The sequence below is a fragment of the Coregonus clupeaformis genome, chromosome 16, assembly GCF_020615455.1.
Source record: "Coregonus clupeaformis isolate EN_2021a chromosome 16, ASM2061545v1, whole genome shotgun sequence".
Lineage (NCBI taxonomy): Eukaryota > Metazoa > Chordata > Actinopteri > Salmoniformes > Salmonidae > Coregonus > Coregonus clupeaformis.
In genome coordinates, this window is record NC_059207.1 from 31758235 (window position 1) to 31773008 (window position 14774).

General features: G+C 43.4%; 1 protein-coding gene across 7 annotated transcripts in view; it reads left to right on the top strand.

Annotated features, from left to right (window-relative positions):
- Positions 1–14388, top strand: part of LOC121584898 (EMI domain-containing protein 1) — a 69518-nt gene extending 55130 nt beyond the window's left edge. For 2 of the 7 annotated variants that reach the window (XM_041901136.2, XM_041901132.2), the window contains exons 6-17: positions 133–265; positions 1219–1263; positions 1380–1487; positions 5100–5216; positions 7352–7441; positions 8295–8347; positions 8495–8557; positions 8671–8715; positions 8960–9004; positions 9362–9373; positions 12107–12197; positions 12592–14388. In XM_041901136.2, coding sequence (XP_041757070.1) covers positions 133–265; positions 1219–1263; positions 1380–1487; positions 5100–5216; positions 7352–7441; positions 8295–8347; positions 8495–8557; positions 8671–8715; positions 8960–9004; positions 9362–9373; positions 12107–12197; positions 12592–12731 — 942 coding nt within the window. In that variant the 3' untranslated portion in view covers positions 12732–14388. The other 5 variants (XM_041901139.2, XM_041901133.2, XM_041901134.2 and 2 more) reach the window with 5 other exon arrangements.
- Positions 14389–14774: the final 386 nt, after the last annotated feature.

A 14774-nucleotide genomic window follows, 5' to 3' on the forward strand; every position in this document is an offset into this window, starting at 1 on the left:
TGAAGAATGTGCTGCAGTGAGAGACCACACAGTCTCTCATCATAAACAACAGTGTTTGAGTCCATTTGAAAGGCATTGGCGTTACGATCTAAATTTCTTTCTTTCTCTCTCTTTACTATTTTATCCAACTAGGTCCAGGTGCTGTCCTCTCCTGCCTCCACTTCTCACCGCCACCTACAGGGTAAAGGAGGAACGGCACAGGAATCTTCCTCACAGATAGTGGATCCACAAACCAAAGGAGCCCCTGGCGAGCAGGGACCCATAGGTACATACAAGTATCCTATACCCATGTATGGGCAGGGTTGAGGAGCAACCATGTATGCCTATTATTTTGAGTGAAGTGGGTTATGTTTGATAATTGAGTGAGAACTTACTCTGCACAGCTCGCTCCATGTGCCATAATTCTTTCTCCATTGCCTCTCTACCTGCTCTCCTCCCCTCATATCCTATTTCCTCTGTCGCTAAGAGAGAGACGTACACACACACACTCATTTCCTCTTCGACTAGTCAGAGTCCAGTTGTCTGCACTGCTCACTTTCAGGGTTCTGTGGGAGGGAGGGAGGGAGGGAGGGAGGGAGGGAGGACGGAGGGTGTGTGGAAAGTGAACACTTCAGGGCATGAAAGCCCTCTCCTTCCCTTGAGCTCAGCCTTGGCTGCAGCTAGAAAGAGAGGGTGCTCTGCTGCTGTACTCTCAAAATACCTTTAAATAGTGTATCAACTTCCATCCAATTACATTCAAATCTGTTTTATCTAAAGGCTCTCAGGTTAAGATCATCACTGGCCTTCTAAGGCCTGTTGAAGAATGTAAATGCACCATTATGTGCACCCTAACACACAGTCAATGTCTTACGAGTTTTGAGAGAGAAAGACATGACCTGTTCTGTTTAGTTTCACTACAATATTAGAGCTATCATTTGGCAGAATTTTTCGCCCTGCATGGAACATTTGGGTTTTAGTCTCCCATGACTAGCTGAGGGGTTCGTTCCTCACTGGCACCTCTGTGGCCCTAAAAACATCTCAGTGCTTAGTCTGTCAGCGAGTCTGTCTAATCCAGAGCACAGCTCAGCTGCTCTGCCACCTCCATCTAGTAACGCTTCACCTCAGGAATCACTCAACCTCTAGTCCATTTCTCCACACAAGGCAATGGACGACCCCTTTCTCTCCCTCTTTCCCTGGGTCTGCTGTCTGACGTCTGTCTGTTTCCTCCCTAACACACAGGTCCACATGGTGAAAGAGGCAAAGACGGTACCCCTGGACGAGATGGTAAGTTTGAGATGTTGTCAGCTCAATCATTGCTTTGTTTGTAACACAAACTTTTATTTGTGGCTGTATCAGTATGGCTCCATAGTTAGTAGTGTCTGTCCCCTGTCTTTGCTCAGGGAAGCCAGGGTCTCAGGGACTGCCGGGACCCAGTGGCCCCAGGGGCGAGGCTGGGGTGAGGGGCCCCTCGGGGACCCCGGGATCTAAGGGGATCCCAGGACCAGTGGGTAAGATACTTACTGTAACTAGATGATGGCAGGGTGTATGATTTAAACAACCCCTGATTTCACTGTAAGATTTCATAAGCCTCCAAATTTGTGACAGTCATTCCTTTTGGCTGAAGTATGATAGTAACAGACTGTAATCAGTATGAATGATAGATGTTTCATGAATACCATATGAAGATAGTTCCATGTTTACAGTTGATTAAGCAGGGTGCACCGATGTCAAACAAATGCTTCTTGTCTTACAAGACGTTGACACTGTTTGTCAATAAATACACATGTCGTAAAGATAATTGTGGGAACAGGGTGATTGTATGCGTACCCACCCCACTTAACCCATTGTCTCTGACAAAACTATGACAATACTCTCACTAGGCCAGAGCTGTCACGATCGTCGTATGGAATAGACCAAGGCGCAGCGTGATGAACGAACATGTTTATTTATCTTTAGTGATAAATACGGACAATGAACAAAACAACAAACGACTCCGTAACGTCCTAGGTAACATAGACATTTACATTACATTTTTAGTCATTTAGCAGACGCTCTTATCCAGAGCGACTTACAGGAGCAATTAGGGTTAAGTGCCTTGCTCAAGGGCACATCGACAGATTTTTCACCTAGTTGGCTCGGGGATTAGAACCAGCAACCTTTCGGTTACTGGCACAACGCTCTTAACCACTAAGCTACCTGCCGCCCCAGCTGGACCAACTGGAACAAAAACCCACAAACACAAAGGGAAAAACAGACAGTTTAAATATGGCTCCCAATCAGAGACAACCAGCCAACAGCTGACACTCGTTGCCTCTGATTGGGAGTCACTCAGGCAAACATAGAATTAAACACAACAGAATACCAACATAGAAATACACACATAGAATGAACACACCCTGGCTCAACATAATGAGTCCCAGAGCCAGGGTGTGACAAGAGCAAACAAGAACCCTGAGTGTATGTTGCTCACTAATGACTTGAGACCTGAAAAAATTGTGGAAAAGTCACTCAGATCTATCTCAACAAACTGCAACAAACTGCATCATGACATCCTGCATCAGAGTGTTTGTCTTTCTGTGAAACCACTCGGCCATTCCACAAACCCATGCTGTAGTCCATGAAAAACACAGCAGTTCCTCAGTGGACAGCATGGTGATAACTTTGACTTTTCAACAATAAGACTAAATACGGAGTATGCTGATTCAGCATGGTTGCCAAAATATTTGTCCTCAGACTACACAAAACACCCCTATGGCTCAGAACACTCGCTGTTGTTCCTGCCTGCTGACCAACCAGAGTCGTTCGTTCAACAACATAAAGAAAGCTCAAATCTGTTGCTTATATTCGAGGCTAAATGGTTATGGACAAATAATAAATAACAGTCGTAAAACAAGAAATCCCCAGGCATCGCAGGCAGTTACAAGTTTAATGATAATAAAATAAATAGTAATATAAGTTTGTCATAACGTGTTGTAGCTGGCGGCTGTGGTTCTGGTTCCTCTCTGTATGGAACATGTAGTCAGTGTGTGTCCTTCCCTCTCTGAGGGACATATGACCCCTGCTCTGTGCCTGCTGCTGCTGGGTAGAGCAAAAGTTAAACTACAAAACTTTCTGAGAAGCACCATGTGAATCCAATCTGAAATGAACATGAGCTATGTATACAAGTCCTGTCTCCTCATGCCTTCCATATGTCTGCGGTGTTATTGTTTTCCTATCCCTATTGTATTATGTGTATTCTCAGGGTAAACTAGAGTTTCTATCCAAAACTATGTTCTCTCTCCACATGCTGAATTCTTCCTGTACGTTGCACATAAGACAAATGTTAACAGTGACAAGACTGTGTTTGATGTAACAGAAACCCTGAGTGTTATGAGAGCATGTTTGGTGGTGATAGTTCCAGGTGGGTAAGGTGAAGGAGTAAGGGAAAGTAATGAACTCAGGAGGGGTGAAAACAGAATAATATAACATGGTGTGTGAGCGTGCGCTGGGAGACAGATTCATAAAGACTCAAGTGGAGATTGAATCACACTCACAGGGACTGCTACTTTTCTGCAGGGAGGGAAGCAGTGTGAGGTTGGGGTTGGGGTTGGAGTGTGTGCAGCCCTGCACTGATGTGTATTTGGTTGTTTTTCCCTTAATCAGTGCACAGAAAGGACATGTTTCCTGTATAGAGAATTAGGATTCCCTAACACGCACACACATACACACACACACACATACAGTACACACATACACACCAAACACACACACAAGCACACGCACACACACTTTTACTCACACATTGACACCGTAGCCCACAGCTGCTTCAAGGCCCCATTACTCTGCAGGAAAAATAGAGCCTTGTTTGCCCTAACGTCATGGGAACACACAGACTCTGAACGTCATGCTAACACAGACTCTGGAGAGGCCACTTTGACTACCCAGCGGTGCCACTGTACTGCTGACCAAGGGTCACGGTCCTTCAGGTGGGGTTGAGCTAGTGCAGAACCGCAACGCAGTCAGTTATGCTGCGATGTTTACCAAAGCTAAGTGAAAATGAATCAGCGAGGTGTCAAATCCAATCAGAGCTGTAATAACACATTACAAATGACCCATTATTATGTGAAGTTATTCATAGTTGCTAATACAATAATTGCAACACAATGATAGCTGTTGTCAGTTGCATTACCCTCGAGACCATTATTCAAGGTCACAAGTCAAGGAGATAGATTAATAGATGGGGGTTGTGTGTGCGTGCGCGTGGGGGATGGGGGAGGGTCGGGGGTCATGTTGAGCACAGCATTACCTCAGGAAAGTTCAAACAATGAGGTCAGATGTTGCTGTGGGGAGGTGAGGCACTTTGTTTGTGTTTGTGGATGGAGCAGCCAATCCAGCTGGGCCACAGGGACAAGTCACATCTCAGCTTTTCTTCTCGCCTTTTTTCAACAAAAGGAGAAGTCGTTGTGGGAGGGAGAGAGAACATAAGCTGGCTTGTTGGGACAGGTTATATACACACGCGCACGCTCACACCCTCCGGCTCGTGCAGACGCAGGCAGAATTTAATTTATTACGCACTAGTCCGCTAATACGCTCCGGCTTTAATGGTGTTTATTTGAGCTTTCCCAAGTCTCCCTTTGAGCTCCCAGCACACGGCCATTAAGAGACCTCCTCCTGTTAATTACAGCTGAACACAAGTCAGTCTCTCAGCCCCCCTCTCCTCTCCTGCTGCTGATATTAGCCTGCCTCACACAACCGCCAAGCACTGAAACTTAATACACCATGCAGCACTTGCTCTCTCTCCCTCACTCTCCCTCCCTTTACATTCTCTACTATATATCTTATTGCCCTGTACCCACCACCTTTTATAGGTTCACCAGCACTCCCCTGGCATTGCTATGCATGCCAAGAAAGGCAACACAGGGTGAAACCTCTTCATCAAGGGATCACCTCTGGTGCCCTTTGAAATGATGAGAAAAAATCTATTGATATACCAAAAGAGATAAAAATGTTTCTCTGTTCACCAATGCTGTGCCAATGTTGGTTCTTGCTTTTGTCACTGAGTTTTTACCTACCCTTTCCGTCATTGTCATGTCACTGCTGTCCCTCAGCATAACAGTGTGGTGTATCTCCCCTCCCCCTAGGACCCAAAGGTCCACCAGGTCTCCCAGGAGAGAGGGGTCTACTTGGGCTTCCTGGACCTCCAGGACCCCCTGGACCCCCAGCCCCTGCCAGCACCCACATCCCAGAGCCAGACCGGGGTAAGTGGAGCACCACTACAACAGACAGCCATATCCAACACCACACACACTCAATTCATCAGATTAACAATAGTGTTATGGAACACCACCCACTCAAATAATTTATTTGTAATTATGATGTCATGTAGGCCCATGTGCGTGCCTTACAGCCCTAATTGCTCTTTGTCACCATCGCTCATGCTCATCTGGGTCAATTTTCCATTCATTGGGTTTGTATGAAAATGGTAGACCATTCTAGTGCAGTTCATGAGTTTTCACACCCCAGTATTATGGACTTGGAGATGTCCCAGAGGTGAAAAACCAGATGCATAGTCTGTCCCTGTCAGACAACCACCCTCACCCCTCCCCTTCTCACAATAGGTGGTCTTTTTCTGGGCCAAACCAGAGGAAGTGACCTCAGTCCACACAGAATCAATTTGCCATGAGTCCAAAATAAGTGGATCTGCAGAGGCAGTAGTTTACTGAGAGGTGTGGGCTGAGGATGCTACCTTCCTTTGGTCTTTAAATAGGTGATGGAAGGAGAACAAATACCTGTTGATGCTCTCACTAATGTTGTCTATTTCCACTGAAAATCAACATGTTCCCCATGTCTATTACATTACATAGAGTCATGTTGAACTTCTATTTGAGTTAGAAGAGAGAGAGAGAGTGAAAGAAGGAGAAATGGAGAGGATGGCAGAGGGAATAAAAGTAAGGATATTAGAAAGAGACAAATGTGTTTTAACGGGTACTCCCTCTCCCTCTCCCCTGTCCTGTCTACCTGACAAAAAGGCCTGAGAGGAGGGTGATTGAGTGGAGGTTGAGAGGGTCTGAGTCTGTGGATGGGAAAAGAGAGAGGGGGGGGGGACTCAAACTGGGATAAGAACCTGTCCGCCGCTGATGTCACTCAACCATTTCCAGATGTGGAGCTGAAACAGGGGTACATACAGCATCACTCAAGGTTGGAGCTCAGGCAATACGGGAAGGTATGAGGGCTGAATGGCAAAAATAGAGAGGAGGAAATGGGCTGCAGAGTGTAGGTTGTGTAGGTTGACAGATGGAGAATTCTAGCTGTAAGTAAATCAAGGTTGGCATTGAGAATTCTGAGACTGAGTCATTTCTTTCACATCAAAGTGAAAGCAGCAGACGCAGGGGTTCTGTGCTGAGCTTCCTTTGGAAAACACTGGCTTATTGGCTTTCCCGTATCGATCTGGAGGCTGGAATCTCCTGCAGCAGAATGGGACTAAACCCTCCTATCTTCAGGTGGGACAGGGTCACAGGTAGAGAGGAGGAGGGGATGTATGAACCTAGCAATCTTAGAAAATCATAGACATTACATTGTAGAAGACTGTTGTAAACTCAGGACATTGTGGGGTTGGAAAGTAGAGGGACATAGACTCACTGTCAGAGAAGGTGTTGAGAACAGGAGCTGGAAATTAAGAGAAATAAAAATAATGTTTCAATAGAGACAGACAGTCAGACGGACTGAAGGATGGACTAGTGGGAGGGCGGACGGACAGACGAACAGACAGAAAAACAGCCAGACACCTCAACTCCTGAGCTATTTTTATCAGGGTTGTGTGGGACTGGAACAGAGTTTAAAGTCAGTGTGGCAGCTGGAGGATGTGTCTCGTTGATAGGCCTTCTCCTCCCTGCTCTCCTCTTCTGTGGCACTCCATTAACACTGTGCTCCCTGTCAGCCCGAGACAACCCTTTAAAAACACACACTTCCACCTATCACTGGGACACTTCCTACCGCTTTTCCTCTCTCTTTCCCTACAGATATAGATCAGCTCAGAAGTGCTCTGTCAGCACAATGTCAATGGAGGTGACGCAAGTCATTCTTAAATACTGTACCATGTATACCTGTAGGACATGAATTCCACATACAAATGAGTGCAAACAATGTGATAATCATGATATGATATTTAGCCATATATTATATATTATATATTTTACATTTACCTATATAAAAGATGGACCGTGTAATGGTTTGGTACTGCATGGTGCTGAAAGAAGCCTGAACATTTGTGTGAGAGCATCGCCCCCTGTAGGCACTTTTCAGTAATGTAGTTCAGTAAATGAAGTTCTCCATCAGTCTTCTTGTCATTGTCCTTTTTAACCACTCACATGTGTGCATGTTCTCTCTATTCCAGGTCAGGGCAAGGAGCTGCTCCTCTCCAACACCTTCCCTGACCCACAAGGGGCTCCTGTCCAAGGCCCACAAGGCCCTGCTGGACCTGCTGGTCAGTATCTCCCTCTCTGTCCTGGTCCCCAGCCAGAAAACATATTGGTTTCAATATCATGTCAGTGTAGTGATTAAATTGCATATTAATTTGGGTTCTCTTACCAGTTATGCCCCTGGACTAAATATAATAATTAACAAAGTCTCCATTCTCTGTCAGATTCACTGAAACACAAATTCTCTGTCCCCAACTCTCATCTAGAAACTTCTGATTTCCTCATTAGAGGAAGTTGGATTTGCTCCCAGTCTCTTAAATGTTGGATTTATTTGTTGTTTGCCTGTCCCTCTTGCCTCAAGATGAGCCTTTTCCATCCCCATGTTTAAAGTGAGCTGTGAGAGGAGTGAGCTTGGGCCAGCTTCTATGATGGATAAGACTTATCTAGCATCACTTCTATCATGACCAAACAAAGCAGATTTAAGTGTGTTCAATATAACATTATAACAAGCATGTCCATATATGTAATGGTTTGCCCAGTCCAGTAATTCTTTACACACCTATAGTGGAGTTAGGAATAGGAAGACTCAATGGGACACAGTTGTTAGTTTTCATCTGACTAAGGACTTCTTATTATTTGTTATACTTTTTAACAGTGGTTTATGTCATAGTCCAAATAGTTTGCATAATCTGATTGTCTTAACTTGTTCCAGCTGTTCCAAAACACACGTAACATGAAACCCTTTCCTATCATTCATCCATAATTCAGATTTTTTTCTCTCCTTTATTTTGTGTCTCTTTTCATTCTCAATTTGCCTTATGTGTCTGATAATAACCTATCTTGGCCTATAAAGGCAACTTGACCTAAAAGCTGCTTATTACCTTGATGCTCACAGTCCTTATGTGTCCCATCATACAGGTCCTCCAGGCCTCAAAGGCCCCATGGGACCCCCTGGCCCAGCTGGACAGAACGTAGGTTTTTGCCTTAGCACTACAGTGGGCAGTGTGTAATGGTGCAATATAAATAATAATCATATGAGTGAGATTAGATCCACTTAATGCACACTTCTACAAATTTGTTATGTGTCTTTTTGAACCTTTTCTTCTGTCTCTCTACAGGGGAAGTCGGGGACCCCTGGGATACACGGCCCGGTTGGGCCAAAAGGAGAACGTGGGGAGAGAGTGAGTACAATGCACAGGCCAGCCAGGGCCCAACCACACCTAATGTTTTCATTCCATTCTTTACATCCCCTAGATAGAGAGACAAAACTCCTAACTTGCCACTGGCTTCTTAGGGTCCTCTGGGATATCCAGGAGAGAGAGGATTCATAGGAGAGCCGGTAAGCCACCTACTTCCTGTATAGCTGTGGCCCTGATGAGTATGGCCTTAATAAACACACACGTTAGTGTGAGAAAAACCTACACATGTCACACCTGAATGAACCATGGTAAACTATACAAACCAGCAATCTCACAAACTCAGAGAATGGGTTTCTTCTGCTGCTTTTTCAAAGGCAGTACTGTCATGCAAGTGAAGTGATATCACAGGTGTGCCATTACTCTTTACTCCATGTTTCTATATAGGGAGTACCAGGAGCCACGGGAGAGCCAGGAGAGAAAGGCCTGCCGGTAAGACCACCAGAGATGGGCTGTACACCACTGGGCTGTATAAGACCAGGAGGCAGGAGGGGAAACTGTGGCCCTTTCTCAATTAGTCTTTCCTTGATTCCTTGTGTCTTCTCTCCTTGCATCCTTCTCAAAGCCATAGGAGGAGAATGTCCAACGGAAGGAACCTTGGGTCTTCTCCTCCAATGGTGTTTGAGAAGGAAGTGAGGATAGAAGATGCGAGAAATTGAGAAAAACTAATTGAGAAAGAGTCAATTTCCCCACAGTGTACTTAAATTGTATAAATACTGTATACTGTATAGACAATTACTGTGTCTGTCTAATCACTGCTTTTCCTTTGCATCTTTCTCATTTTACAAGAACAATCTAAATGTAAGTGATCTAAATGATTTTTGACAGCAAGTACCACTATGATCCATGTCCAATCACCACATTTACATACTTATCTTTGTGATTTCACTTTTTTATGAAGTTTACTGTTCACTTATCTATATTGTTATTAGTATTGTTCTGCAAATGGTCCTGCATTTGTTTAAAAAAATACTAATTTACTTTATAGTATGTCAGTTTGCTGCATGTGGAATTGTGGTTCCTGTTGTTTGTGTGTGTTCTGTTTCATGATGGTTTTGTGATTGTTGTGGTTTTTTGGTCCTTGGGGTGTGCTGTGGATTGCTGCCCCTTGTTGAAAACACTGTACTACTCCTGTCCGACCCTAAAGCTGTCTGACTCCCTCTGCAAGCTACTGTCTCCATGGCTACCTTTCACAGTCACATTCTGAGAATCTGGCATTGGCATATACATACACATGCCTGCCTCACACCTGCTAAGTCATTTACTGACTGAGGGAAAGATCATGGAATATATAAGAATCTGTTGAGTGGCATGTAATACATCGTTATATTGAGGATCAATATTTGATCATGCCATGCTTTTACAAACCCTTCTACAAATTATATAAATGATGCAAAGGATGACATGTTCATATGTTAATTTAACTAGTGTACAGCACATATTGTGTATACATAGTATAAATGTTATTATAAACTGGGTGGTTCGAGCCCTGAATGCTGATTGGCTGACAGCCGTGGTATATCAGACCGTATATCACAGGTATGACAAAACATTTATTTTTACTGCTCTAATTACATTGTTAACCAGTTTATAATAGCAATAAGGCACCTCAGGGGGTTGTGGTATATGGCCAATATACCACAGCTAACGGCTGTATCCAGGCACTCCGTGATGCATCGTGCATAAGAACAGCCCTTAGATGTGGTATATTGGCCAAATACCACACCCCCTCGTGCCTTATTGCTTAAGTATGAACTGGGTGGTTCAAGCCCTGAATGCTGATTGGCTGACAGCCGTGGTATATCAGACCATATACCACGGGTATGATAAAACATTTATTTTTACTGCTCTAATTACGTTGGTAACCAGTTTATAATAGCAATAAGGCATATACCACACCCCCCTCAGGCCTTTTTGCTTAAGTATGTGTCAAATGTATATGCCAAATCACTCCATTTAGAGTTATTGTGGGAACAGTGGTGGTGGGTTAGTGCTGGGTGTGTGGGGTAGGGTGGGGTGGACTGGGGTTGGAAATGTGAGTGGATACAGCTATCCTCCAGTGTCCCACAATGCATGGCTGCATGCTCCCATCCTTAGTTACTGCACTGTTTGCCATGTCTCTTTTGCTTGCCAAACTCATATGTAAACTCTGTGTTTAACTTAGTGTAAAAACAAAAAATGCAGAAATAACACAGGAACCAGGCAAGGTCACTCTAAATTGTATTTCAAACCAAAAATAGATTTCTTATCTCCTCAATGGTCTCACAATAGCCCCATTATCCGTTCTGCTCCCATCTGCTCCTCATCAATAAACCATGACATAGAGGAGCTTGTTATTGTGGAGCCATACAATAACACAAACACACTGGACATTAGTCATTAATATGATTTATAGATATACAGTACTGTAGCTTAATGAAATCTTGCCTTTTGTTCCGTAGTGGTTTGTCCACTACTCGTTAATCAGTTTATTTCTTGACCCAAGAGAAAAGTACTCAGGCATCCACACTAACATAATAGTGTGCATGCATTCTTTATCAACTGTTACTGACATGATTGCTTGTGTCTGTGTTATCTTTCTGTTTTTATTTTCTATGTTTCATATTTATTTCTTAGGACATTACTCATAAAGCCAGTAGGTACTTTTTTGAAAAGTAGATATTGATCTGTTTCTCATTTTAAACAGAAACAATAAAAAGAGTACTGGCTTTATCTGGTAAGCATATTTGGATACAGTGAGAGATGGATGGGCAGCTATTATGACCACAGCTGTATTAACAGTTATGTACATGCAATATACTAAGACTTCAGAAGGTTCTTTACAAACATTTTAAAAAATCAATATTTTGTCATGCAACCCCTCTAAAATACTTGCCTGGTTGAATAGCTGCTCATCTTGGTCAAGTCCAGAGGGAATGTGGATGGCATGGTCAAACCTGAAGCCTTGGACAGTCTACCACACTTTTGTTATGTCAACAACATAGGAATGTACTGTGATGTGCATGCTGCTTTTGCCCAGCATGGCAAAGTCTGGCCTGGTATGGCAGCATGGCCAGAGAACCAGGGATATAGAGAGATACAGGGGAGGGATAAGGTAAAGGGGTGCGGGGTGGGTGCGTGGACTGGTTTTAACCCGCTAACTGCTGTAATGGATTGACAGAGAGAAAATGACTTGCACCTTGGCGAGCAATTTGTTTGGCTTGTGCTCCTTACCTTGACGGCTGTATCTATCTTCACAGGGGGACGGGATACATCAGATCAGAGAAGCGCTGAAGATCTTAGCCGAGAGGGTTTTAATCCTCGAGACTATGATCGGTATTCATGGTGAGTAGGAGGCCTGAGGCAGGATGGTCAGCTTTAGGCAGCAGGGTGAGCTTTAGGCAGGGGTCAGATGAGGCTGGGTCTCACCCCACCCTCCACCATTCCTGGGACGTGGGACAGGGGGTATGGACAGAGGCAGGCAGCCCCAGGACCAGGCCTGGTGTGTCCACTCTCCACCCCTCACCCAGTCCCCTTGTTACTGTTCTCTGATAGGACATTAGTTTGAAGATGTTCCAAGACTTGCAGGCTGACCTGGAGCTTCTGGCTCGCAGGGTGACACTGCTGGAGGCTATCATCTGGCCAGGTAACGCTGGTAACCATCCTCACCCCTCATTCAGGCTAGATTACATTATCTACTGCATTAGGCATGCAGGGATCATACGTAAAATGCTATTTTATGTATTTTTTTTGCTTTAAAAGTTGTTGCTCTAACTGGACTCACATTAGTAGACATCTACCAGTAAATGTTAATTTATTCACTAAATAAATGCATGCAACTCAAAGATTTAGACTTGTCTAAATTACTTTCATCTCTAGGCACATCATAATGATAAATATATAATCAGCCACCTATAGCAACATCATATAAATGCTTTATTATATTTAATAATGTGCTCTATTAACTAAGTATTTTATATGTATGTCTCATATATGTATGTATAGGGTAGCATGGCCCCAACTCATTGTTTCTTCAACAGAGCCTGATCTAGGGTCTGGAGATGGTCCGTTTGGCACTGCGTCCCCAGGCGGTTTCTACAGGAATAAGCGGGCAGGAGCCCTACCCTATCGGCTCGTCTCCCCTCCTCTGTCCTCGGACACCAAGGTTCAGGGGAAGTAGCCTCCCTGCTGCGTCTCTGAGGATCACAGGGTCTAACCACCCCTCCCTTAGGTCTCTCTGGCACTCCACTGATCCAGACCTTATCTGATACCCTCTGACGGCTGTACCATCAGATGAAAGGTGGGGGACACCTCAGGGAAGCTCCACTGGTGCTCCGGAGTCTTCCCACCTCCATTGGGAACCAGTACCACCCACCTCTACCCCAACACACACCTCCCCATAGACACATGGCTCCCCCTGTGTCCCATCCCTGTGGCTACAGCTAGGAAATATTTCAAGATAATATCCTACAGGCCTCGGAAAACATGCAAAGATTCTTGTAAGATAAAAGGAAAACCACCCAAAAACTATATTTTGGTATTTGTTTCATTAGTCCATTGTTGACATAGTCCCAAAATGTTTTGCTTGTCAGCAATACAGTTTTCAAGATATGTAACTTTCAAAATACAGAATTCATCCCTGTATGATGCATTTAGCATCATATGATCATTTTTGGGTGGAGTTTTCCTTTAAAAAGCTTGATATGTTTAATGGTGCTCATTCAACTGAAAACAATTCTGGACTATAAGGGTCATTGCAGTATAGTATAAATGAGGGTCAATTAAAGAAGGAATCAAGTGTGAAAAAAAGAGACTGGCTCTGAGAATTTGTTTGGACTTTCACAATGTCGGGAATCTCAGAGGTTTACTTATTTAAATATATTTAACATGTACAGACTGCAAGACACACACGTACACAAACAAACCTCTTCCTCTTATATTCCTGTTGGTTCTATAATATTGTTTTAATCCTTGTTATGTAGTGCACTATAAAGATGAAGACATTACACACCTTTCCCATTGAGGTGTCAGTTAATAGTGACATGTTATGAAAAGTCTAGTATATCAGTGTATGTGTCTTGGTGTCTGATATCCCCCCTTTAAATCAAACACACAAGAGATGTAACTGTATTTATTTTATTCACATTCTAGTGTAGATTTATGTTGTTGCACATACATTTAGTTCTGTGCTATCCTTTTCTACACTTTCTACATTTTTAGACAGTATTTTCTCAACAACGGTGCCTAAATACACAACTCAAACCCTTATAGCTAAGTATCTTCTACAAAGTTCTGATATGTGATCAAATTCCTGCATTTCTTTCAAACCCCAAGCTGCAGCTCGTGCATAAACTGTCAGTAGTAAGACACATCACATTTATTTTAAACCCACAAGCTAAAGCAATGTCATCTCTAAGAGACCCTTTCTCCTACAGCAGCTTCAGTCCTAAGCACACACACCACACAGTAGGAGTAGAGGACCTGTTACTGGAACTTGAATACATGTTTGTGTAACTTTGTACCACTATTTCATTCTTTACATTTTACATGTTAGTTATTTAGCAGACGCTCTTATCCAGAGTGACTTTCAGTAGTGAGTGCATACATTTTTCATACTTTTTTCGTATATTTAGACTGATTTCTCTGTCACAGTAAAAAAAATATGCTTCCTTGATCAAATGTGTTTCTTTATAAAAAAAATATCAATAGCTGTTTCTTGTTTTGTATGTAACGTCATATCCATTTTGGGCCGATTTCAAATTGCTTGCTAATGTGTTATTGTGCAAAAAAATCTTCTAGATGGTTGTTATAATAAATAATTGTTTTGTGTTTTTTAACAGGTTCATTGTCCTCATTCTTTTCATAATGACATTTATTTGGGTACTCTTGTCTTTTCCTTTTAGCCCACAGCGTACATTTTAACACAAGTTCAGCTCAGCAAAACCCAAGCAAATAACAATATCATGATGCTAAATCATACCTTCTGTTCCAAGCTCCTACTAGTTGGCCACCATGTGCTGATCTGACAGGCCTAAGGCATTCCTTGGTGGCAGGGGGCTCTTCCCTTTGGATGTCATCACAGCCTCCTCCCCAACTCTGTCATCAATGAGCAGGGAGACGGAGCCATCTAACTGTCTAGTGGCAGCCAGCACCACCACAGCTTTAGCTCAGGCTTTCCTCACAGTTGCTGAAGCCTGTGAGGAAAACATTTAATTAAAAAAAT